Source organism: Rhinoderma darwinii, chromosome 2 (assembly GCF_050947455.1).
Source record: "Rhinoderma darwinii isolate aRhiDar2 chromosome 2, aRhiDar2.hap1, whole genome shotgun sequence".
In the NCBI taxonomy this organism is placed as follows: Eukaryota; Metazoa; Chordata; class Amphibia; order Anura; family Rhinodermatidae; genus Rhinoderma; species Rhinoderma darwinii.
Genome location: NC_134688.1, coordinates 479,463,945 through 479,491,017, shown reverse-complemented (window position 1 = coordinate 479,491,017; position 27,073 = coordinate 479,463,945). Strand labels below are relative to the sequence as shown.

Below are 27,073 nucleotides of genomic sequence, written 5' to 3'. Positions count from 1 at the left end.
TGATATTGGAGGTATTATACTTGTCACCTCTCTAGTGAGCGGATATTGGTGGTATTATACTTGTCACCTGTCTAGTGAGCGGATATTGGTGGTATTATACTCGTCACCTGTCTAGTGAGCGGATATTGGTGGTATTATACTTGTCACCTGTCTAGTGAGCGGATATTGGAGGTATTATACTTGTCACCTGTCTAGTGAGCGGATATTGGTGGTATTATACTTGTCACCTGTCTAGTGAGCGGATATTGGTGGTATTATACTCGTCACCTCTCTAGTGAGCGGATATTGGTGGTATTATACTCGTCACCTCTCTAGTGAGCGGATATTGGTGGTATTATACTTGTCACCTGTCTAGTGAGCGGATATTGGTGGTATTATACTCGTCATCTGTCTAGTGAGCGGATATTGGTGGTATTATACTCGTCACCTGTCTAGTGAGCGGATATTGGTGGTATTATACTCGTCACCTGTCTAGTGAGCGGATATTGGTGGTATTATACTCGTCACCTGCCTAGTGAGCGGATATTGGAGGTATTATACTCGTCACCTGTCTAGTGAGCGGATATTGGTGGTATTATACTCGTCACCTGTCTAGTGAGCGGATATTGGTGGTATTATACTTGTCACCTGTCTAGTGAGCGGATATTGGTGGTATTATACTCGTCACCTGTCTAGTGAGCGGATATTGGTGGTATTATACTTATCACCTGTCTAGTGAGCGGATATTGGTGGTATTATACTCGTCACCTCTCTAGTGAGCGGATATTGGTGGTATTATACTCGTCACCTGTCTAGTGAGCGGATATTGGTGGTATTATACTCGTCACCTGTCTAGTGAGCGGATATTGGTGGTATTATACTCGTCACCTGTCTAGTGAGCGGATATTGGTGGTATTATACTCGTCACCTGTCTAGTGAGCGGATATTGGTGGTATTATACTTGTCACCTGTCTAGTGAGCGGATATTGGTAGTATTATACTAGTCACCTGTCTAGTGAGCGGATATTGGTGGTATTATACTTGTCACCTGCCTAGTGAGCGGATATTGGTGGTATTATACTCGTCACCTCTCTAGTGAGCGGATATTGGTGGTATTATACTCGTCACCTGTCTAGTGAGCGGATATTGGTGGTATTATACTCGTCACCTGTCTAGTGAGTGGATATTGGTGGTATTATACTCGTCACCTGTCTAGTGAGCGGATATTGGTGGTATTATACTTGTCACCTGTCTAGTGAGCGGATATTGGTGGTATTATACTCGTCACCTGTCTAGTGAGCGGATATTGGTGGTATTATACTTATCACCTGTCTAGTGAGCGGATATTGGTGGTATTATACTCGTCACCTCTCTAGTGAGCGGATATTGGTGGTATTATACTTGTCACCTGTCTAGTGAGCGGATATTGGTGATATTATACTCGTCACCTGTCTAGTGAGCGGATATTGGTGGTATTATACTTGTCACCTGTCTAGTCAGCGGATATTGGAGGTATTATACTCGTCATCTGCCTAGTGAGCGGATATTGGAGGTATTATACTCGTCACCTGTCTAGTGAGCGGATATTGGTGGTATTATACTCGTCACCTCTCTAGTGAGCGGATATTGGTGGTATTATACTCGTCACCTCTCTAGTGAGCGGATATTGGTGGTATTATACTCGTCACCTCTCTAGTGAGCGGATATTGGTGGTATTATACTTGTCACCTGTCTAGTGAGCGGATATTGGTGGTATTATACTCGTCATCTGTCTAGTGAGCTGATATTGGTGGTATTATACTCGTCAACCTGTCTAGTGAGCGGATATTGGTGGTATTATACTTGTCTCCGGTCTAGTGAGCGGATATTGGTGGTATTATACTCGTCACCTGTCTAGTGAGCAGATATTGGTGGTATTATACTCGTCACCTCTCTAGTGAGCGGATATTGGTGGTATTATACTTGTCACCTCTCTAGTGAGCGGATATTGGTGGTATTATACTTGTCACCTGTCTAGTGAGCGGATATTGGTGGTATTATACTCGTCACCTGTCTAGTGAGCGGATATTGGTGGTATTATACTTATCACCTGTCTAGTGAGCGGATATTGGTGGTATTATACTCGTCACCTCTCTAGTGAGCGGATATTGGTGGTATTATACTTGTCACCTGTCTAGTGAGCGGATATTGGTGTTATTATACTCGTCACCTGTCTAGTGAGCGGATATTGGTGGTATTATACTCGTCACCTGTCTAGTGAGCGGATATTGGTGGTATTATACTCGTCACCTCTCTAGTGAGCGGATATTGGTGGTATTATACTCGTCACCTCTCTAGTGAGCGGATATTGGTGGTATTATACTCGTCACCTCTCTAGTGAGCGGATATTGGTGGTATTATACTTGTCACCTCTCTGGTGAGCGGATATTGGTGGTATTATACTTGTCACCTGTCTAGTGAGCGGATATTGGGGGTATTATACTCGTCACCTCTCTAGTGAGCGGATATTGGTGGTATTATACTCGTCACCTCTCTAGTGAGCGGATATTGGTGGTATTATACTTGTCACCTGTCTAGTGAGCGGATATTGGTGGTATTATACTCGTCACCTGTCTAGTGAGCGGATATTGGTGGTATTATACTGTCACCTCTCTAGTGAGCGGATATTGGTGGTATTATACTTGTCTCCGGTCTAGTGAGCGGATATTGGTGGTATTATACTGTCACCTCTCTAGTGAGCAGATATTGGTGGTATTATACTTGTCTCCGGTCTAGTGAGCGGATATTGGTGGTATTATACTTGTCACCTGTCTAGTGAGCGGATATTGGTGGTATTATACTCGTCACCTGCCTAGTGAGCGGATATTGGTGTTATTATACTCGTCACCTCTCTAGTGAGCGGATATTGGTGGTATTATACTTGTCTCCGGTCTAGTGAGCGGATATTGGAGGTATTATACTTGTCTCCGGTCTAGTGAGCGGATATTGGTGGTATTATACTTGTCACCTGTCTAGTGAGCGGATATTGGTGGTATTATACTCGTCACCTGTCTAGTGAGCGGATATTGGTGGTATTATACTTGTCACCTGTCTAGTGAGCGGATATTGGTGGTATTATACTCGTCACCTGCCTAGTGAGCGGATATTGGAGGTATTATACTTGTCACCTGCCTAGTGAGCGGATATTGGGGGTATTATACTTGTCACCTGTCTAGTGAGCGGATATTGGTGGTATTATACTCGTCACCTGCCTAGTGAGCGGATATTGGAGGTATTATACTCGTCACCTGCCTAGTGAGCGGATATTGGTGGTATTATACTTGTCTCCGGTCTAGTGAGCGGATATTGGTGGTATTATACTCGTCACCTGTCTAGTGAGCGGATATTGGTACTATTATACTTGTCACCTGTCTATAAATCCCTCAAAGCCAATATCAACGCACTATATAGAAGCATCACAGGCAAACGAGACCATGGGGATCCCTTATTGTTGCCTCCATTCATCCCAAGATCAGCAATACCGAGGAGCAACCTGCAGTCTTAGCCAGGGAGTATATACCACATGACTTTGTATGATATAACCTGCAAACTATATCTCATGTTATAATCCAGCAGCACATAGACCAGAGGGCCGCCTCCTGGAGCTGGTCCATGCCACCAAACCCCTTCATCCTGGTAAGCAAGGGCGCCCATTCACCAACTTCCCGTCTCTTGTAGAAGAGATGGCCGATATTGCCCTTGGGCCACTCTCTATTTCCTTGTTTTCTTACATTGTGATGCCTGTGGAGAGGGCAGCCCTGGGTATGTCCATACTGTCCATGGGAACTATGGCTAGCCTGATCAAGGGCCCCCTCACCACAAGCTTTGTATACGATAGGCCAACCTGTAATCCAACAGCCCCACATGATGACTACTGAGTATCAGAGGCTGGGTGCCCGTCTTGTTGGTTCTGGTTGCCCCGCTGTGTGTCATGCTACCCTTTTCTCAAGATATTGTCATTTTTTTTTGTTTTTCTAAAATTTGATTTGGCATTTAATAACGACCTTTCTCCTTTTTCTGTTGTTTCAGTTAAAGGATCGAGAAAGTTAAGTCTGCCAACAGATCTTAAGACTGATCTTGGTACGGTAGGCGAAAGCCAACAATTTTTGAAGCTTTCTCACTCTCATTTGGCAAACCAACCAGTCCCATGAGATCTCCAGGTCTTCCTTCCAATGCTTGGCTTGGCGGAGGCTTCTCTTTCCTATCCATGCAGTCCTCCTGTTGGCAGCATCTTCAGCATTTCCGCTTGTGTATAACACTCATTTTCTTGTGCCTGCATTTTGTAAATCATTACCGAGCAGACACACATTGGGAGAAACCAGTGAGATGCCCACATGTTCATTACCATTTCAGTGAATGCTCTTCACCAACTAATCCCGTGACTCCAACACAATGTCATATGCGAGTATTCAAAGTGGTGCTTTATATAATATATACAGTATAATCTACAGGATCTACTGCACTATGAATGTTTCTTTTGTCCTGTTGGTCTTCAATAGGATTGATAGCTGGATTTTCACATCTAAGGTTTCAGAGTAATCTAGTCTCATTCAGGGTATTGCAGCCGTACATGGACAGAACAATAGAGCAACATCTTTAATGGTTTACAGTCAGATCAGAGGTTTAACTAAGTGCAGCTCTGAAGTATAATAGCGAATATAATTCGGGATCCGTTCAGGATAAGTCATGTATGTACACAGTGACTCCACCAGTAGAATAGTGAGTGCAGCTCTGGAGTATAATACAGGATGTAACTTAGGATCAGTACAGGATAAGTAATGTAATGTATGTACACAGTGACTCCACCAGCTGAATAGTGAGTGCAGCTCTGGAGTATAATACAGGATGTAACTCAGGATCAGTACAGGATAAGTAATGTAATGTATGTACACAGTGACTCCACCAGCAGAATAGTGAGTGCAGCTCTGGAGTATAATACAGGATGTAACTCAGGATCAGTACAGGATAAGTAATGTAATGTATGTACACAGTGACTCCAGCAGCAGAATAGTGAGTGCAGCTCTGGAGTATAATACAGGATGTAACTCAGGATCAGTACAGGATAAGTAATGTAATGTATGTACACAGTGACTCCACCAGCAGAATAGTGAGCGCAGCTCTGGAGTATAATACAGGATGTAACTCAGGATCAGTACAGGATAAGTAATGTAATGTATGTACACAGTGACTCCAGCAGCAGAATAGTGAGTGCAGCTCTGGAGTATAATACAGGATGTAACTCAGGATCAGTACAGGATAAGTAATGTAATGTATGTACACAGTGACTCCACCAGCAGAATAGTGAGTGCAGCTCTGGAGTATAATACAGGATATAACTCAGGATCAGTACAGGATAAGTAATGTCATGTATGTACACAGTGACTCCACCAGCAGAATAGTGAGTGCAGCTCTGGAGTATAATACAGGAGGTAACTCAGGATTAGTACATGATAAGTAATGTATGTATACAGTGAATCCACCAGCAGAATAGTGAGTGCAGCTATGGAGTATAATACAGGAGGTAACTCAGGATCAGTACAGGATAAGTAATGTAATGTATATACACAGTGACTCCACCAGCAGAATAGTGAGTGCAGCTCTGGAGTATAATACAGGATATAACTCAGGATCAGTACAGGATAAGTAATGTAATGTATATACACAGTGACTCCACCAGCAGAATAGTGAGTGCAGCTCTAGAGTATAATACAGGCTGTGCTCTATATATAACCATTACAGAATAGATGGGTGATCACCAAGTCCAGTTTTCCCAGGACCAACAGCTCATGTTGCTGCGTTCAGGTGATGGTTATGGGTGCGGCGTGTCTTAATGTCGGTCCAGTCACATAACACACGGGTGGAGATTTCTTAATACTATCATAAAGTTAGACAGGATAAAACTAGACTAGACTTATCAGAATGACCCAACTGTAAAATGAATGTGGCGCATCTTGTTAGACATGTTGGACACTTCTCTCTCTCTTACGACGGAATGGGGCCCTGTATTCCGTCTGAGTACGGGTTTCACGTACGTCACACACAGACGGTTGCAGTCCTATTACGTGGTTGCGTCTTTTGCGCCGCCACCTCGTATCATGCACATTACACAGCAGTTATATATGTGGCCACTCCAGGAGTTTTCATCTTTACCTTAAAATAAAATTTTACTGGTCGGTTTTAGTCGTCGACTACAGCCATATCCATTTTTGGGGACAAATGGGCAACAACGAATATGGCCGCCATTACAGCTCCTAGAGGGGTTGTCACCCAACTGTCCTAGAGTCCTGAGTGGTAAATCTGCCCACCTATTCAGTGGCATTTGACCAGGGAATGTATCACTTGGCGTGAGCCTGGAAAAGCTGGGTTACAACCAGTGGCATTGCTGTAGGGAGGTGCAGAGTTTGGTGCCTCAGGGTCCCCTCTGCTACACAAGAATAATATAGTAGTGCAGATTACATGGCGGCCGGGGGATCCTGGTCCAGATTTTGCATCTTGGCCTGGGAGCTTTATTCTGGATATCAGGTGACAATCCCTGTGGTGCGAGCCTTAATAGCAGCCATATTGGTTGTCACCCGCTGCTGTGGGCACAGATAAGTGCGTTTATGGTAAGTGGAATATTTTTATTAGTAAAACCTGTAACAGTCGCTGCATTTGTGGATGTGATCTATGAGGCCTCATGAAACAGCCCTTTAAGCAATATATTCTGCAAAAAAATGTGGCGCTGTACTTACAGGGAACCCCGGCATCTTTTCCTACAGAATCTCAGATCTTTGGTCAGTCGGGGTCATGGGGTTTCAGGGGATGTTGACTGTAGAGAATTGATGTCCTAAGCCTCATACAGTGGAGGCTGCAGGTCACTGACACTGGTCATCTGTCTTGTAGATCACGTGAATGGGCACTGTACAAGTCCCACGTCACAGACCGGCGGCTCAGGGAAGAGAATCTCCAGTGCTGATACCACCAAAGCCAACAGGAGGGGCCCGGGAAGACCACCATTTCGAAAAGCCCAGTCTGCAGCGTGTATGGAGATCTCCCTGCCTGTCACTACTGAAGGTGAGACGATGGTCGCCCTCCTGATAACCCTCTGTACAGCGGTGGCGACCACTGTGGTTAACTGATCCTCTCATTTACTGTCAGGAGTCTCCATTTATTACAATGGCTCCTGTGTGTAGTAGTGTCTAGAAGTAGATTGCACGACCCATTGTCTAAATATTCGTGCACAATGTCTAGATGTACGTAGCCGCCATGTCTGCGTTATCTCACTGTGTCTTGAGATCAGTAGCTGGCATGACCCCTGTGTTATCAATACTCTGTGCCTAGAGATATATGGCATGACCCCTGTAGCGGCATGATCCATCACTAGTGTGTAGACAATCACTTCTATGTAAGGCTATGTCCACGCCTGTGCTTAGGGTGCAGTAACAGTTGTCGCCTCTGATACGTCCTATTTACGAGGCAAGAGGCTGACAGCCATCGTGCCAGAGATGTCTCTATGGGGGATGTCATATGGGAAGCAGACGCCTTGTAGAACACCCATAGACTGTTCTTTCTCATGGAGAATTGTCCATTGGACTGCACTACTGGCGTCCAGCACTTGGCAGACATAAAGGTCGAAGACGTCCTCCACAGGAGCTTCTCAGGCCTCATGGTCATCCCATCAGCTTCACCAAATTGAATGGATCAATGGCAGCAACCATTACCACCCACTAAATACAAATGTGCACATGGCCTTAGACAGACAGATCCTGAACCTGGGGTTCTATAGGGAGCAACGCAGATTGTTCGACTGAAGTTCATTTCCATCATTTTTATTTTTAATTTTTATTATGGATGATTAATATATGATTATACACGAGCGCTGGAGCCACGTTACCATCAACTAGACTCAAACTGCAGGTTCACATTACATCTAACGATCCAGTCGCATCCGGAGCTGCATTCACAACTCTGCTGTAACATCATGTCCAACTGTGAGCCCATCCATACCCCATGACATCAGAGCCTGACCTCAACTGTGAGCCCGTCCTTATTACCAACACCACCAAAACCCTACTGTGAGCCTGGCCTTATTGCCAACACTATCAAAACCCTACTGTGAGCCCGGCCTTATTACCAACACTACCAAAACCCTACTGTGAGCCCGGCCTTATTACCAACACTACCAAAACCCTACCGTGAGCCTGGCCTTAATACCAACACTACCAAATCCCTACTGTGAGCCTGGCCTTAATACCAACACTACCAAATCCCTACTGTGAGCCTGGCCTTAATACCAACACTACCAAAACCCTACCGTGAGCCTGGCCTTAATACCAACACTACCAAATCCCTACTGTGAGCCTGGCCTTAATACCAACACTACCAAATCCCTACTGTGAGCCTGGCCTTAATACCAACACTACCAAAACCCTACTGTGAGCCCGGCCTTATTACGAACACTACCAAAACCCTACTGTGAGCCCGGCCTTATTACCAACACTACCAAAACCCTACTGTGAGCCTGGCCTTATTGCCAACACTATCAAAACCCTACTGTGAGCCCGGCCTTATCACCCAACATCAGAGTCCGACTTTAACCCTGCCATAAACCTGACTCTGAGCCCATCATTATGATCAACATCAAAGCCCCACCTCACCCAACTGTGAGCTCAACCATATCCCACATCAGACCCTGACCTCAATCTCATCCAACACCAAAAGTTAAGGCCACACAGAGCAGCACTGACACAGTCGCGACACGGCCAACAACCTCGCCGGCACCATGTTCGGCGTGGCAGTTAAACACCCTGTTAATGGCCGCGCGTTAATACGGGTAAAACGTCCCTTTATCATTACCAAAACCCTACTGTGAGCCCGGCCTTATTACCAACACTACCAAAACCCTACTGTGAGCCCGGCCTTATTACCAACACTACTAAAACCCTACGGTGAGCCCGTCCTTATTACCAACACTACCAAAACCCTACCGTGAGCCCGTCCTTATTACCAACACTACCAAAACCCTACCGTGAGCCTGGCCTTAATACCAACACTACCAAAACCCTACGGTGAGCCCGGCCTTATTACCAACACTACCAAAACCCTACCGTGAGCCTGGCCTTAATACCAACACTACCAAATCCCTACTGTGAGCCTGGCCTTAATACCAACACTACCAAATCCCTACTGTGAGCCTGGCCTTAATACCAACACTACCAAAACCCTACTGTGAGCCCGGCCTTATTACCAACACTAACAAAACCCTACTGTGAGCCCAGCCTTATTACCAACACTACCAAAACCCCACTTCGAGCCTGTCCTTATTACCAACACTACCAAAACTCTACTGTGAGCTTGACCTTAATATCAACACGACCAAAACCCTACTGTGAGCCTGGCCTTATTACCAACACTACCAAAACCCTACTGTGAGCCCGGCCTGATTACCAACACTACCAGAACTCTACTGTGAGCCTGGCCTTATTACCAACACTACCAAAACCCTACTGTGAGCCCGGCCTTATTACCAACACTACCAAAAACCCTACTGTGAGCCCGGCCTTATTACCAACACTACCAAAACCCTACTGTGAACCTGGCCTTAATACCAACATTACCAAAACCCTACTGCGAGCCCGGCCTTATTACCAACACTATCAAAACTCTACTGTGAGCCTGGCCTTATTACCAACACTACCAAAACCCTACTGTGAGCCTGGCCTTAATACCAACACTACCAAAACCCTACTGTGAGCCCGGCCTTATTACCAACACTATCAAAACTCTACTGTGAGCCTGGCCTTATTACCAACACTATCAAAACCCTACTGTGAGCCTGGCCTTATTACCAACACTACCAAAACCCTACTGTGAGCCCGGCCTAAGCTACTGTGAGCACGGCCTTAATACCAACATTACCAATACCCTACTGTGAGCCTGGCCTTATTACCAACACTACCAAAACCCTACTGTGAGCCCGGCCTTATTACCAACACTACCTAAACCCTACTGTGAGCCTGGCATTATTACCAACACTACCAATACCTTACTGTGAGCCCGGCCTTATTACCAACACTACCAAAACCCTACTGTGAGCCCGGCCTTATTACCAACACTACCAAAACCCTACTGTGAGCCCAGCCTTATAACCAACACTACCTAAACCCTTATTACCAACACTACCTAAGCCCGGCCTTATTACCAACACAACCAAAACCCTACTGTGAGCCTGGCCTTAATACCAACACTACCAAAACCCTACTGTGAGCCCGGCCTTATTACCAACACAACCAAAACCCTACTGTGAGCCTGGCCTTATTACCAACACTACCAAAACCCTACTGTGAGCCCGGCCTTATCACCCAACATCAGAGTCCGACTTTAACCCTGCCATAAACCTGACTCTGAGCCCATCATTATGATCAACATCAAAGCCCCACCTCACCCAACTGTGAGCTCAACCATATCCCACATCAGACCCTGACCTCAATCTCATCCAACACCAAAAGTTAAGGCCACACAGAGCAGCACTGACACAGTCGCGACACGGCCAACAACCTCGCCGGCACCATGTTCGGCGTGGCAGTTAAACACCCTGTTAATGGCCGCGCGTTAATACGGGTAAAACGTCCCTTTATCTGCAAAATCGTGCAGCCATTAATTAAATACACCCTTTATAGCCGCATGATTTTGCAGGTAAAGGGCCATTTAACTCGTATTAACACGCGGCCATTAACTGCCGGCGAGGTTGTTGGCCGCGTCGCTACCGTGTCAGGGCTGCTCTGTGTGGCCTTACCCTGAGGCTTCGTTCACATCTGCGTCAGGGCTCCGTTCATGGGTTCCATCAGAGCTTTCCGTCAGGGGAACCCATGAACAGAACCCAAACTGAGACAAACGTAATCTATAGGTTTCCGTTTGCATTACCATTGATTTTGATAGTGACAGATTCGGTGCTAATGGTTTCCGTATGTCCTCGTTGGGTAAGGTTTCCATCATTTTGACGGAATGAATAGCGCAGTCGACTACGGTATTGATTCCGTCAAAACGACAGAACCCTTGCACAACGGAGACAAACGGAAAGAAGTTTCCGTTTGTTTCAGTCAGGGTTCTGTTCATAGTTTCCCCTGACTGAAAGGTCTGACGGAACCCATGAACGGAGTCCTGACGCAGATGTGAATCCTTACTGTGTTCTCACCCAACATCAGAGCCTGACCCTTAACCCCACCTAACTATGAGCCTGGCGTTACCCCTCTGCATCATAGCCCGACCTTAACCCTACCCAACATCCCACTCTTAGCCTGACTTTTAGGCCTCATGCACACAACCGTATTTTTTGGCCCGCAATTACACACTGTAATTATGGACCCATTCATTTCTATGGCCGACGGACACCTTCCTGTATATTTACTGGAAGGTGTCCGGGCCGTAAAAACCTTCCGTAAAAAATAGAACGTGCTATTTTTCTATTTTACTGTCCATGCTCCCATACTTTATAATGGGAGCGCTGCCCACAAATGCCGGCCTTGTCCAGAATTACGGACCGTGACTACAGGCATGGTCATGTGCAGGGAGCCTTACACCCAACATCCGAGCTCCACCATACCCAACACCCGTCTGTAACCCAACCTTCACCCCAACATTAGCACCCGACCTCAGCCTACAATCGTCTGTGAGCCCGGCCTTATCACCCAACATCGGAGCTCAACCCCACCCAACATCCGTCTGTGAGCCCGGGTCATCACCCAACATCAGAGCTCAACTCCACCGAACACCCGTCTGTGAGCCCGGCCTCATCACCCAACATCAGAGCTCAACTCCACCGAACACCCGTCTGTGAGCCCGGCCTCATCACCCAACATCAGAGCTCAACTCCACCGAACACCCGTCTGTGAGCCCGGCCTCATCATCCAACATCAGAGCTCAACCCCACCCAACACCCGTCTGTGAGCCCGGCCTCATCACCCAACATCAGAGCTCAACCCCACCGAACACCCGTCTGTGAGCCCGGCCTCATCACCCAACATCAGAGCTCAACCCCACCGAACACCCGTCTGTGAGCCCGGCCTCATAACCCAACATCAGAGCTCAACTCCACCGAACACCCATCTGTGAGCCCGGCCTCATCACCACCATCAGAGCTCAACCCCACCGAACACCCGTCTGTGAGCCCGGCCTCATCACCCAACATCAGAGCTCAACCCCACCCAACACCCGTCTGTGAGCCCGGCCTCATCACCCAACATCAGAGCTCAACCCCACCCAACACCCGTCTGTGAGCCCGGCCTCTTCACCTAACATCAGAGCTCAACCCCACTGAACACCCGTCTGTGAGCCCGGCCTCATCACCACCATCAAAGCTCAACCCCACCGAACGCCCGTCTGTGAGCCCGGCCCCATCACCACCATCAGAGCTCAACCCCACTGAACACCCGTCTGTGAGTCCGGCCTCATCACCACCATCAGAGCTCAACCCCACCCAACACCCGTCTGTGAGCCCGGCCTAATCACCCAACATCAGAGCCCAACCTCTCCCCACACCCGTCTGTGAGTCCGGCCTCATCACCCAACATCTGAGCTCAACCCCACTGAACACCCGTCTGTGAGCCCAGCCTCATCACCCAACATCAGAGCTCAACCCCACTGAACACCCGTCTGTGAGCCCAGCCTCATCACCCAACATCAGAGCTCAACCCCACCGAACACCCAACATCAGAGCCCGACCTCTCCCCACACCCGTCTGTGAGCCCGGCCTTATCATCCAACATCAGAGCTCAACCCCACCGAACACCCATCTGTGAGCCCGGCCTCATCACCACCATCAGAGCTCAACCCCACTGAACACCCGTCTGTGAGCCCGGCCTCATCACCACCATCAGAGCCCAACCTCACCGAACACCCGTCTGTGAGCCCGGCCTCATCACCCAACATCAGAGCTCAACCCCACTGAACACCCGTCTGTGAGCCCCGCCTCATCACCCAACATCAGAGCCCGACCTCTCCCCACACCCGTCTGTGAGCCCGGCCTCATCACCACCATCAGAGCTCAACCCCACCGAACACCTGTCTGTGAGCCCGGCCTAATCACCCAACATCAGAGCCCGACCCCACTGAACACCCGTCTGTGAGTCCGGCCTCATCACCACCATCAGAGCTCAACCCCACCCAACACCCGTCTGTGAGTCCGGCCTCATCAACACCATCAGAGCTCAACCCCACCCAATACCCGTCTGTGAGCCCGGCCTCATCACCCAACATCAGAGCCCAACCTCTCCCCACACCCGTCTGTGAGTCCAGCCTCATCATCCAACATCAGAGCTCAACCCCACCGAACACCCGTCTGTGAGCCCGGCCTCATCACCACCATCAGAGCTCAACCCCACTGAACACCCGTCTGTGAGCCCGGCCTCATCACCCAACATCAGAGCTCAACCCCACCCAACACCCGTCTGTGAGCCCGGCCTCATCACCACCATCAGAGCTCAACCCCACCCAACACCCGTCTGTGAGCCCGGCCTCATCACCCAACATCAGAGCTCAACCCCACCCAACACCCGTCTGTGAGCCCGGCCTCATCACCACCATCAGAGCTCAACCCCACCCAACACCCGTCTGTGAGCCCGGCCTCATCACCCAACATCAGAGCCCGACCTCTCCCCACACTCATCTGTAACCCTTATCACTAACATCAGATATTGAACAACTATTATAGCAACCAGGGCGGGGACCAGCTCCATATCAATGTCTACGGGTCAATAATTTCCACAGATGACGGGATGTTCACAAAGTTGTGGTCATGTTTTCTATGGAGGTTCATTGTGGAGATAATTTATTATAATAATAATAATCATCGGGCGGGAAGTTTTCTGTCACTCAGACTCCCCTCCGCCTTATCATCCCTTCATATTAGTAGTAATCACCATTAGTCCAGACTCGTGTCATTGACGTCCAGCAATCTAATGAGAGTGATTGTTCTGTCTAATATAAAACAGCCCCAACATGGTGCAAATACATCTGAATCACTACTACTGGCCGAGCGCGGCCCCTGCACCATCAGTATGAGCTAATATACAATTCATCACCATTTTCAAGAACCCTGCTTGCTTCCTGACCTAATATTTCTCACAGCTGAGGGTTTGTTACAATTGTATCCAGCCTAGACAATCCTCTGTGAATTGAACACAGCGGCAGCACAAATCGAGAAACAACAACCAATCAGGTTCCATCTGATTCCATTTTTCAGAGGCCGTTTGGTAAATTAAAGCAACTTTTTCCCATATGTCCAGGCAGAGGGACACAGGATTGTCTAGATTGGATACAATTGTAACAAATACTCAGCTATGTGAGCAGGACTAGGTCACAAGGTTTTATTTTTTAGTGCAACAATGTTCGCAGTCACTGCAACTGGAGATCTTGAAAAATGCTGAGGAAATTAAAAACTAATTATATTATTAGGTTGTAGAACTTTTCTCTATACAAGAATGAAGCCTTTTTTTACAGAACACTGGACACCGGCCCTTTAAAAAGCAAGACAGACAATGAGGCTCTGACATCAGGGGCGCTTCTTGTTAGATCTCGCCGATCACTGAGGTGTCACGTGGCATAAACTCTCTGCCAGGCAGGGTAGTCTGATCACCGGGCAGTGGTAGAGGGAGGCCACCATAACCCCTCAGTATATATATACATACATATAACTGTGTACCCTGACTATGAGGGGCCCGTTACATACTCTGGGGCCCCTCTTAGTCTCCAGGTTCTGAGCTGTCTGTGTCCCGGGTTTGTTATCCCATAGATTGCCTGTTCTGGATCATTCCCGGTGTGTATTGTGCGCCTGTAGTAGTGACTGTAGCCCCCTGCGTTGTGTAGTGACCTCAGATCCTCCTCGTCTGTTACTTCTTCTTGTCTGATGATGATGATGATGATGATGATGGTAAATGGGAAGGTTCTCGGCTCGTGTCTTATACTGGTCATTGCTGCACGGCACGTCCCCTCTATAATTGGCGTCCGGGCTCGGGGCTATACCAGACGTCCGGTCGGCAGGCACTAATCAGATTAAACTATTGAGAAGCTTCATCCTGTCTCCCGAGCCTCAATCTCCCAGTCACAGTCTCCAAATCCCATTAATGTATGCTGAGCGACAGGCGGCCATGTGCATCCCATAATATCGCACTAATTAATGCACGCGAGGTCCGGCTTTATGGGGTTTTATGATGTCTTTGAAATCATTGAATTCCCCCTTTACGGTTTTGATGCTTTTTGGCGGCTGCGATATTTTGGAGGCGGTCGTCACATCGCAGCGAGAGAGATAAATGGGTTTGTTGTGATTTTGATGCATTTTTCCACAAACGCCATTAGTCATAGAATCATCTCTGGGCAGATGTAACACAACGCATCCTTATATGACCTCTATGTTCCCTGTTTTTTGCAACTTTCTTGTAACATTTTCAAGAACTCTGCTTGCTGCCATTGAATAGAGACATTCATGTTTGCAAATATACCCCAATCTACTCCTCTACTCCTGCAACTGAGAACATATCAGTATAGATATTCTTCAGACGTTCCTTCTCACAGCTGAGTTTTTGTTACAGATGTATCCAGTCTAGAAAATCCTGTGAGCTAAGTCTCGACTCCAAACTAGTACATTGTTACAAACTATCGGAGCAGTAGAAAGATTTGTGATGATGCTGTGTTTAGGATTACGAACACTGATGCATTGTTCCAAACTCTCAGCTGTGAGAAGTATTCGGTCTGTACAGTTTTTAGCCTCTAGATGTAAACAAAACGATTCCCATTCACTGACAGCAAGCAGCAATAATAACCTTTTATTATATGATGCTAAATCCTTTTTTTTTCCCATAATTTCGGAAAACCCTGTTTCATTTCAGAGCCTTAGACCAAATTTGATTAACTTTCCAGCTGCTCCGTCACTCTGTACACACGGGCTATTGAATGCCATAGACCCCATTGCAGTTGCAGATGGTATTCCAGAAGTAACAGTGATGGGAGTGACAGACGGGCGGACATCACCCTACTGTGACTCCCGCTCATACAGCTGCAGAGAGAACATCTCACCATTAGGATGTGGATCCACTAATGACCCCAATGTCCATATATTCCTGTGATCGGGAAAGTCCTGCCGACTAATGACCCCTGCATGACACGAGAAAGAGCCGTGACCCCACAAGACAACATTTTGCTTGCTGTGAGGACCTCACAACATTTTCACCAGACTTTACCCATTAAAGGGAACATCAGCAAGTCCAATGTGTGTCCAACAACTGAGGAGGACCAGCAGATCCATATAAAAGGCCCCTCAGCGTGTTTTAGAAATGTGAGAAAAATCAAAGATTCCTGTCCTGGGTCATCCATGGTTGAAATGACAGGACTTACAGTATCTGCCTGTGTCCCTATGATAGCACTTCCCACGACTGTGTTCTGTTCGATGTTTTCATAGGAGCACTGGAGCCAGTGACCTATCAGAATCTCCCTATCATTTTTCTAGCACAGATAATAAATTCATTCAATGAAAGAAGATATTGCTTTGACACTTACTGCCCATTGAGCTGCCTGAGTACAAGGAGTGTTGTCATGGGGAAACAGGCACAAAGACAGCTTGTAACCTTAACCACTTTTTGACATTTTTAAAACTAAAACACTTAGGGAACTTTTATTAAACTCTTCTCCTTTACCTTCCTTAGTTTAGTTATGTGCATGACATAGAGCAGTTATTGATGTATTTGTAGTCCGGAAGGTTAGACAGGTGGGTTGTCTGGCTGGTGTAGTTAGGAGGATTGAGCAGTAGTTGCAGCCAGGAAGGTTGGATACTGAGTGTAGTATGGAGAGTTAGGCAGTAGTTGCGGTTTGGCCTCTGGTGTAGTTAGAAGGTTGGAAAATCTAGTTGGGAAGGTCGGTCAGTCTGTGTGGGGAGGGTCGGACAGTCTGTGTCGGGAGGGTCGGTCAGTCTGTGTCGGGAAGGTCGGACAGTCTGTGTCGGGAGGGTCGGTCAGTCTGTGTTGGGAAGGTCGGACAGTCTGTGTCGGGTGGGTCGGTCAGTCTGTGTCGGGAGGGTCGGTCAGTCTGTGTGGGGAGGGTCGGACAGTCTGTGTCGGGAGGGTCGGTCAGTCTGTGTCGGGAAGGTCGGACAGTCTGTGTCGGGAGGGTCGGTCAGTCTGTGTTGGGAAGGTCGGACAGTCTGTGTCGGGTGGGTCGGTCAGTCTGTGTCGGGAGGGTCGGTCAGTCTGTGTGGGGAGGGTCGGACAGTCTGTGTCGGGAAGGTCGGATAGTCTGTGTCGGGAGGGTCGGTCAGTCTGTGTCGGTAAGGTCGGTCAGTCTGTGTTGGGAAGGTCGGACAGTCTGTGTCGGGTGGGTCGGTCAGTCTCTGTCGGGAGGGTCGGTCAGTCTGTGTCGGGAGGGTCGGTCAGTCTCTGTCGGGGGGGTCGGTCTGTCTGTGTCGGGAGGGTCGGTCAGTCTGTGTCGGGAAGGTCGGATAGTCTGTGTCGGGAGGGTCGGTCAGTCTGTGTCGGGAAGGTCGGTCAGTCTGTGTCGGGAAGGTCGGTCAGTCTGTGTCGGGAGGGTCGGACAGTCTGTGTCGGGAGGGTCGGACAGTCTGTGTCGGGAGGGTCGGACAGTCTGTGTCGGGAGGGTCGGACAGTCTGTGTCGGGAGGGTCGGACAGTCTGTGTCGGGAGGGTCGGACAGTCTGTGTCGGGAGGGTCGGACAGTCTGTGTCGGGTGGGTCGGTCAGTCTCGTGTCGGGTGGGTCGGTCAGTCTCTGTCGGGAGGGTCGGTCAGTCTGTGTCGGGAGAGTCGGTCAGTCTCTGTCGGGGGGGTCGGTGTGTCTGTGTCGGGAGGGTCGGTCAGTCTGTGCCGGTAAGGTCGGTCAGTCTGTGTCGGTAAGGTCGGTCAGTCTGTGTCGGGAAGGTCGGTCAGTCTGTGTCGGGAGGGTCGGACAGTCTGTGTCTGGAGGGTCGGACAGTCTGTGTCTGGAGGGTCGGACAGTCTGTGTCTGGAGGGTCGGACAGTCTGTGTCGGGAGGGTCGGACAGTCTGTGTCGGGAGGGTCGGACAGTCTGTGTCGGGAGGGTCGGTCAGTCTGTGTCGGGGGGGGGTCGGTCAGTCTATGTCGGGAGGGTCGGTCAGTCTGTGTCGGGAGGGTCGGTCAGTCTCTGTCGGGGGGGTCGGTCTATCTGTGTCGGGATGGTCGGTCTGTCTGGAAGGTCGGTCATTTTGTGTCGGGAGGGTCGGTCAGTTTGTGTCGGGAGGGTCGGTCAGTTTGTGTCGGGAGGGTCGGTCAGTCTGTATCGGGAGGGTCGGTCAATGTGTGTCGGTAAGGTCGGTCAGTCTCTGTCGGGAAGGTCGGTCAGGTCGGTCAGTCTGTGTCGGGAGGGTCGGACAGTCTGTGTCGGGAGGGTCGGTCAGTCTGTGTCGGGGAGGGTTGGACTGTCTGTGTCGGGGGGGTCGGTCAGTCTGTGTCGGGGAGTGTTGGACTGTCTGTGTCGGGGGGGTCGGTCAGTCTGTGTCGGGGAGGGTTGGACTGTCTGTGTCGGGGGGTCGGTCAGTCTGTGTCGGGTGGGTCGGTCAGTCTCTGTCGGGTGGGTCGGTCAGTCTGTGTCGGGGGGTCGGTCAGTCTCTGTCTGGAAGGTCGGTCAGTCTGTGTCTGGAAGGTCGGTCAGTCTGTCGGGAAGGTCGGTCAGTCTGTCGGGAGGGTCGGTCAGTCTGTGTCGGCGGGGTCGGACAGTCTGTGTCGGGAGGGTCGGTCAGTCTGTGTCGGGTGGGTCGGTCAGTCTGTGTCGGGAGAGTCGGTCAGTCTGTGTCGGGAGGGTCGGTCAGTCTGTGTCGGGGGGTCGGTCAGTCTGTGTCGGGAGGTCGGTCAGTCTGTGTCGGGACGGTCGGTCAGTCTGTGTCGGGACGGTCGGTCAGTCTGTGTCGGGGGGTCGGTCAGTCTGTGTCGGGACGGTCGGTCAGTCTGTGTCGGGACGGTCGGTCAGTCTGTGTCGGGAGGGTCGGTCAGTCTGTGTCGGGTGGGTCGGTCAGTCTGTGTCGGGAGAGTCGGTCAGTCTGTGTCGGGAGGGTCGGTCAGTCTGTGTCGGGGGGTCGGTCAGTCTGTGTCGGGGGGTCGGTCAGTCTGTGTCGGGGGGTCGGTCAGTCTGTGTCGGGAGGGTCGGTCAGTCTGTGTCGGGACGGTCGGTCAGTCTGTGTCGGGAAGGTCGGTCAGTCTGTGTCGGGGGGGTCGGTCAGTCTGTGTCGGGGAGGTCGGTCAGTCTGTGTCGGGGGGTCGGTCAGTCTGTCGGGGGGGGGGTCCATCAGTCTGTCGGGAGGGTCGGTCAGTCTGTGTCGGGGGGGTCGGTCAGTCTGTGTCGGGGGAAGGTCGGTCAGTCTGTGTCGGGAGGGTGGGACAGTCTGTGTCGGGAAGGTCGGTCAGTCTGTGTCGGGAGGGTTGGACTGTCTGTGTCGGGGGGTCGGTCAGTCTGTGTCGGGAGGGTTGGACTGTCTGTGTCGGGTGGGTCGGTCAGTCTGTGTCGGGAAGGTCGGTCAGTCTGTGTCGGGGGGGGTCGGTCAGTCTGTGTCAGGGAGGTCGGTCAGTCTGTGTCGGGAAGGTCGGTCAGTCTGTGTCGGGAAGGTCGGTCAGTCTGTGTCGGGAGGGTTGGACTGCCTGTGTCGGGGGGTCGGTCAGTCTGTGTCGGGTGGGTCGGTCAGTCTGTGTCGGGAGGGTTGGACTGTCTGTGTCGGGGGGGGTCGGTCAGTCTGTGTCGGGAGGGTCGGTCAGTCTGTGTCGGGAGAGTCGGTCAGTCTGTGTCGGGGGGGTCGCGGTAAGTCTCTGTCGGGAAGGTAGTTAGAAGGTTGGAAAATCTAGTTGGGAAGGTCGGTCAGTCTGTGTGGGGAGGGTCGGACAGTCTGTGTCGGGAGGGTCGGTCAGCCTGTGTCGGGAAGGTCGGACAGTCTGTGTCGGGAGGGTCGGTCAGTCTGTGTTGGGAAGGTCGGACAGTCTGTGTCGGGTGGGTCGGTCAGTCTGTGTCGCGAGGGTCGGTCAGTCTGTGTCGGGAGAGTCGGTCAGTCTGTGTCGGGAAGGTCGGTCAGTCTGTGTCGGGAGGGTCGGTCAGTCTGTGTCGGGAGGGTCGGTCAGTCTGTGTCGGGAGGGTCGGACAGTTTGTGTCGGGGAAGGTCGCTCAGTCTGTGTCGGGAGGGTCGGTCAGTCTGTGTCGGGGGGGTCGCGGTAAGTCTCTGTCGGGAAGGTCGGTCAGTCTCTGTCGGGAAGGTCGGTCAGTCTGTGTCGGGGGGGGGTTGGTCAGTCTGTGTCGGGGGGGTCGGTCAGTCTGTGTCGGGTGGGTCGGTCAGTCTGTGTCGGGAGGGTCGGTCAGTCTGTGTCGGGAGAGTCGGTCAGTCTGTGTCGGGAAGGTCGGTCAGTCTGTGTCGGGTGGGTCGGTCAGTCTGTGTCGGGAGGGTTGGACTGTCTGTGTCGGGGGGGGTCGGTCAGTCTGTGTCGGGAGGGTCGGTCAGTCTGTGTCGGGAGAGTCGGTCAGTCTGTGTCGGGGGGGTCGCGGTAAGTCTCTGTCGGGAAGGTCGGTCAGTCTCTGTCGGGAAGGTCGGTCAGTCTGTGTCGGGGGGGGGGGTTGGTCAGTCTGTGTCGGGGGGGTCGGTCAGTCTGTGTCGGGTGGGTCGGTCAGTCTGTGTCGGGTGGGTCGGTCAATCTGTCGGGAGGGTCGGACAGTTTGTGTCGGGAGGGTCGGACAGTCTGTGTCGGGGGGGTCGCGGTCAGTCTCTGTCGGGAAGGTCGGTCAGTCTGTGTCGGGGGGGGGGGTCAGTCTGTGTCGGGGGGGGGTCGGTCAGTCTGTGTCGGGGGGGGTCGGTCAGTCTGTGTCGGGGGGGTCGGTCAGTCTGTGTCGGGTGGGTCGGTCAGTCTGTCGGGGGGGGTCGGTCAGTCTGTGTCGGGGGGGGGGGGTCGGTCAGTCTGTGTCGGGAGGGTCGGTCAGTCTGTCGGGGGGGGTCGGTCAGTCTGTGTCGGGAGGGTCGGTCAGTCTGTGTCGGGAGGGTCGGTCAGTCTGTGCCGCGAGGGTCGGTCAGTCTGTGTCGGGAGAGTCGGTCAGTCTGTGTCGGGAAGGTCGGTCAGTCTGTGTCGGGAGGGTCGGTCAGTCTGTGTCGGGAGGGTCGGTCAGTCTGTGTCGGGAGGGTCGGTCAGTCTGTGTCGGGAGGGTCGGACAGTTTGTGTCGGGGAAGGTCGCTCAGTCTGTGTCGGGGAAGGTCGCTCAGTCTGTGTCGGGAGGGTCGGTCAGTCTGTGTCGGGGGGGTCGCGGTAAGTCTCTGTCGGGAAGGTCGGTCAGTCTCTGTCGGGAAGGTCGGTCAGTCTGTGTCGGGGGGGGTTGGTCAGTCTGTGTCGGGGGGGTCGGTCAGTCTGTGTCGGGTGGGTCGGTCAGTCTGTGTCGGGAGGGTCGGTCAGTCTGTGTCGGGAGGGTCGGTCAGTCTGTGTCGTGGGGGTCGGTCAGTCTGTGTCGGGGGGGGTCGGACAGTCTGTGTCGGGAGTGTCGGTCAGTCTGTGTCGTGGGGGTCGGTCAGTCTGTGTCGGGAGGGTCGGTCAGTCTGTGTCGGGAGGGTCGGTCAGTCTGTGCCGCGAGGGTCGGTCAGTCTGTGTCGGGAGAGTCGGTCAGTCTGTGTCGGGAAGGTCGGTCAGTCTGTGTCGGGAGGGTCGGTCAGTCTGTGTCGGGAGGGTCGGTCAGTTTGTGTCGGGGAAGGTCGCTCAGTCTGTGTCGGGAGGGTCGGTCAGTCTGTGTCGGGGGGGTCGCGGTAAGTCTCTGTCGGGAAGGTCGGTCAGTCTCTGTCGGGAAGGTCGGTCAGTCTGTGTCGGGGGGGGGGTTGGTCAGTCTGTGTCGGGGGGGTCGGTCAGTCTGTGTCGGGTGGGTCGGTCAGTCTGTGTCGGGAGGGTCGGTCAGTCTGTGTCGGGAGAGTCGGTCAGTCTGTGTCGGGAAGGTCGGTCAGTCTGTGTCGGGAGGGTCGGTCAGTCTGTGTCGGGAGGGTCGGACAGTTTGTGTCGGGGAAGGTCGCTCAGTCTGTGTCGGGAGGGTCGCGGTAAGTCTCTGTCGGGAAGGTCGGTCAGTCTGTGTCGGGGGGGGGTTGGTCAGTCTGTCGGGAGGGTCGGTCAGTCTGTCGGGAGGGTCGGTCAGTCTGTGTCGGGAGGTGGAACAGTTGGATGTCTCGTTTAGTTGGTCGGGATTGTACTGGAGTTGTAAGGTTCGGTGGCTGGTCTAGTGGGGAGGATTTGGTAAGGTTGGTGGATATGACCTTTCGGTCTGTTATGGGTGAGTGGAGTAGTTGTAGATGATGGGAGTTATTTGGATCTATGAGCGGAGGAGAATCGTTGGTGGGAGTTTTAGTCTCTTTATAACTGTCAGATATAATTAGTGCTTTATTTTTGCATCTCTGTCCATGTCGTGGCTTCACTTGCCGCTGTCCTCTTGCACCGCACGGCTCTTGTAGCGGTGGGTAACATATCCAGACGGGCAATGCTTCATCAGTTACACGGAGTCAGTACATTCTCTAATGACGAATACCACTATTCCTCCAACTCGTGGGCAGAGAAAGGTAAGACCAGTGTGTAGCAGTGGGCGTCCTGTGCGCTGTGCTAGTCCTGTCTGTCCGCTGTGTGTTACTATATTACATGTATTGTACCTGCCAGGATAACCACATGGAAACTGTAGGAAGGATTTACCAATGCTCAATGCCTGGTACAGTGTCACCATATGCGCCATTACTGCCGGTGTACCCGCCGCCACATGAGAGGAGAGTGTCCTGTCCACACATATTGCTTGGGTTACTGTAGCCAGTCCTGTATGATGGTGTCATCAGTATACACCGTTCTCATGATGTGACGGTCACCGCTACCTCAAATCCTGGACATGTGGGTGGGATTATGGTAGTTACCCCGACATCCGGCTCCCCATTCCCATATCACACTGACTCGGTGCAGGAAGCTGAGAAATAGGGAGCTGGTGGCTTCCCATATGTAATGACTGCGTGGCCCTGCCTCACAGCACCCTGTATCTCAGCTTCCTGCGTGACGTTGTGTACAGGTTAGTGATCTGCCCCTCATGTAAATAACGCCATGTCTCTGTCACATTGGTTTGAATCTCCAAGTTCCTCCATCACTAATGCTCCGTGTCCGCCTTCCCCTATAGAAAGTCGAGAAGGCTCGTTCAGCCGCTCCCGCAGCTCCAGCGTGTCCAGCATCGACAAGGAGACTAAAGAGGCCATCACTGCTTTGTACTTCATGGAGACCTTCGCCCGGAAGAATGACCAGGCTCCTTCACCGTGCCTGTGGGTGGGCACCAGTCTGGGCATGGTGCTGATCATATCACTGAACGTACCTCCGACTGAAGATCAGAGGCAGAGCGAGGCCGTGCAGGTCTCCCCGAGCGGTAAGTGGGCACAACATATGGAGGTCCACAACCCAATCATCAGCAAGAGGAGGCTTCATGCCCGGAAACCGTCACGAGAGACGAGAGAACAAAGTTCATTATTAGTGAGGAGTTTTGCAACGTTCTCATTTATTTTTTGTTTCAATCTCTCGTCATTTTCGTGGTCTCTGCCTAACGTCACTGAATATTGTCTGCATTCAGTTTATGAAAAACCATCCTGACCTAGTCCTGCTCACAAAGCTGCATTTTTGCTACAATGTATCAGTGTAGGTCAGAGTTATCAGAACAGGACAGGGACTTGTGCTGCCGCTGTGTTTAGCTCACAGAGGATTGTGTAGACTGATACATTGTAACAAGCCCATCAGTTCTGTGAGCAGGACTTGGTCTAGGTGCATTTTCAGCCTCAGGTAGGTTTTGCTCAGTGTGTTGGAACTAATGGTACCGGAGGGCTCTGTATTGTCCCGTACGTTACCCTGTAACCTCCGTCTGCAGGCACCGTGCTCACCATGAAGGGGGCCGTGTTGACCTTCTCCTGCCTGGATTGTATGGGTTCTTTAATTCACCCGTCGTATGAAGTGTGGAGGGACCTGAACAGCGGAGAGGAAAATGAGAAGACGAGGAAAAGGAAACTGGTCGCCTTCTCTCCATCCTCCTCCCAGGACATGGGGGATCACCAGTATGCCGTCGTCTGTTCAGAAAAACAAGCCAAAGTGTTCTCCCTGCCCTCCCAGACATGTCTGTATGTGCACAACATCACCGAGACCTCCTTCCTGCTGCGGGCGGACGTGGTCACCATGTGCAACAACATCCTGCTGGCCTGCTTCTGTGCCAACGGCCACATCATGACAATAAGGTGAGAGACCTGGCAGCTGTCCGTCCCATGTACGACCATAAGATAGACCCTGGAGGAGATAAGTGGCCGCTAGGTACCTCTGGCACACCTTATCTCCCAGGGAAACAAAGGATCCGATGAGTTAAAATCCGTCCCATCTCATCCTTACTTTCCCTGTCGGTGGTGGCGGACCCCATGCTCAATATGTAGATCGTGCCCGTGTCCCCCTCTGAACATGCCCAATAATACACATCCCAGCTGCTGCAGAACTTTCTTGTGATGAGACATGTAAATGACCAGTTCTCGTTCTCCCTGGTTGACATGAATTTATCTTATCAAAGAAGTTCTGCAGCAGCTAAGGTATATAATATTGGGCACCTTACCAGAGCTGCAGCATATCCTCATATTATACACCCTAGCTGCTGCAGAGGCTCTTTGAGAAATGGATATTTATGTCTCTCTGTTCCTGGGGTGTATATTCTAGGACACGTTACCCCTGACTACAGCATAGCCTCATATTACACATCCCAGCTGCTGCAGAACCTCTTTGTTAGGAGGGCTTGCAGTTAACGGTTGCCTTGAAGCTTCTCTTTTCAGGTTCTGCAGCAGCTGGGGTATTTGTCTTATTCCCCGAATGCAGCATAACCTCATACTACACACCCTAGCTGCTGAAGAACTTCTTTATTTGAAAGGGGACCTTTATGGCTCTGCAGCAGCCGGGATGAGTGTTCTATCCCATGTGGTTGTAGATACGAGGGACCATGTTGGCAGGGAACGGGAATCTTTCTATCATGGAGCGGCCTCTTACCTGCAGGAATAAGTATTAACCCTTATTACACTGTGAGGAAGGTGTTAATGTCGGATGATTTTGCCGTTGCAGCCTCCCCAGCCTCCGCCCGCTGCTTGACATCAACTACTTACCGCTTACGGATATGAGAATAGCGCGGACGTTCTGCTTCACCAACCACGGCCAAGCTTTGTACTTGTGTTCTCCGAGTGAGATCCAGAGGATCACGTACAGTCAGGAGATGTGTGAGAGCCTGCAGGTGAGATCTCCTGCACGAGTAACGCACTGATCAGCTCAGCAGCCGGCAATGAGATCCACCTAACAACCCGATGTATGAGGGCAGCCGGACTGTCACCCAGGGGCTGCCGACGCGATGCAATTATGGACTTTTACCTGTTCGATCCTTTGTTATTCCCTTGCGATAAGCGGTGTCTGCGGCCACTTATCTTCCTCCCCTGATTAAAATAACAAACATGCTCATTGGGGAACTAAGGATTCCTACAGCCTACAAGGGGGATGAGCATCAGACAGATATTATAGGGGTAATAGAGATTTGACCCCGGCCTCAGACTGCAAATCATCGCACCTGCCCCATGTACTATTAGGGTATGTTCACACGCAGTAATTACGGACGTAATTCGGGCGTTTTTGCCCCGAATTACGTCCGAAAAAAGCGCCTCGATAGCGCTGACAAACATCTGCCCATTGAAAGCAATGGGCAGACGTTTGTCTGTTCACACGAGGCGTATATTTACGCGCCGCTGTCAAATGACGGCGCGTAAATAGACGCCCGCGTAGAAGAAGTGACCTGTCACTTCTTTGGCCGTAATTGGAGCCGTTATTCATTGACTCCAATGAATAGCAGCGCCTATTACGTCCGTAATGGACGCGGCGTTCAAGCGCCTGCACATGCCGGTACGGCTGAAATGACGGGGATGTTTCCTCCTGAAAAATCCCCGTAATTTCAGCCGTTACGGACGCTGCCGTGTGAACATACCCTAAGGCCTCGTGCACACACGCAGATTACAGCTCTGATATAGGGGTCCGTCTATGGGGTCCTGCTCCACCTCTATTTGCCTCCAGTTTTATAGGGAGACAGACTGAGATTTTATTTGTAAGATTTTGTATGAATCCGAGAGGAAAAAATACATTTCTTCTAAGGGAACACTTAATACGGGGCACCATATGGTGGCACACTGAGTGCCCACCGCTCCTTAGAATGGACTCATGGGACCCGTGTTCTGCCATCCAGCCACCCGCTCACAGCTCTGCCATGTACAGGAGCCCTTTTGTATGTGTGTATATATATATATATATATATATATATATGTGTATATGAAGGCTCAGCCTGGGGGATGGGGTTCTAGGAGAGTCCAGAATATTTGGCTATAGATCGGGTGTGGTGTATTTATGTTTTCATGGTTTAGCCCGATGTCTCACCACCTCTCTGCCCTCTCACTCAGGACACGCTCGGAGACCTCTTCTCGCTGGTGGAGAATCCGGAGGCCCAGAACAGAGGCTTCCTGAAAGGACTGTTTGGTGGAAGTGGACAGACATTGGACAGAGAAGAGCTGTGTACGTATCACTGTGAGACGAGCCCCCCTGTAATCATAAACATAGAAAGGAGCTGCCTGCAACAGCCAACCCTATTTTCCAGCCACCACTAATATATGAAAAGGAGTTACAATTTTATTAGCTACTTATAGCTGGACAGACCACAATTAGGATTTAAAATTATCACCAGCCGAGATCGGACAAACACATGTATGACCTGATTGACCAGGCATATCTGCATGTAACGTAGGATTGTGTCTTCCCTATTCAGTTAGATTATCAGTAACCAGTATTACAATAGGTCCGATCAGCGGCAGTGTCTAAAATATGAACAGCCCCCCCGACATGTTTCGCCACTAAGTAGCGTCCTCAGGGGTACACGGGGCTAATGGCGGCGCGGAATAAAGGAGATCCTGATATAGACACGTAAAATGACGTGTCAGAAGGTGTGTCGGGCCAATTGGCCTATGGCAATGAGGGAGACACCAAGGCCTCTCAGCTGT

General features: G+C 51.0%; 1 protein-coding gene across 8 annotated transcripts in view; it reads left to right on the top strand.

The window, feature by feature from the left end:
- The window catches only part of STXBP5L (syntaxin binding protein 5L), a 310,211-nt gene that overhangs the window by 276,409 nt on the left and 6,729 nt on the right, over positions 1-27,073 (top strand). For 2 of the 8 annotated variants that reach the window (XM_075854716.1, XM_075854714.1), the window contains 7 exons: positions 4,048-4,098; positions 6,901-7,071; positions 22,460-22,564; positions 23,158-23,397; positions 23,890-24,250; positions 25,110-25,275; positions 26,480-26,591. In XM_075854716.1, the coding sequence (XP_075710831.1) occupies positions 4,048-4,098; positions 6,901-7,071; positions 22,460-22,564; positions 23,158-23,397; positions 23,890-24,250; positions 25,110-25,275; positions 26,480-26,591 (1,206 nt within the window). The remainder of the gene's footprint in view (positions 1-4,047; positions 4,099-6,900; positions 7,072-22,459; positions 22,565-23,157; positions 23,398-23,889; positions 24,251-25,109; positions 25,276-26,479; positions 26,592-27,073) is intronic. The other 6 variants (XM_075854718.1, XM_075854715.1, XM_075854721.1 and 3 more) reach the window with 3 other exon arrangements.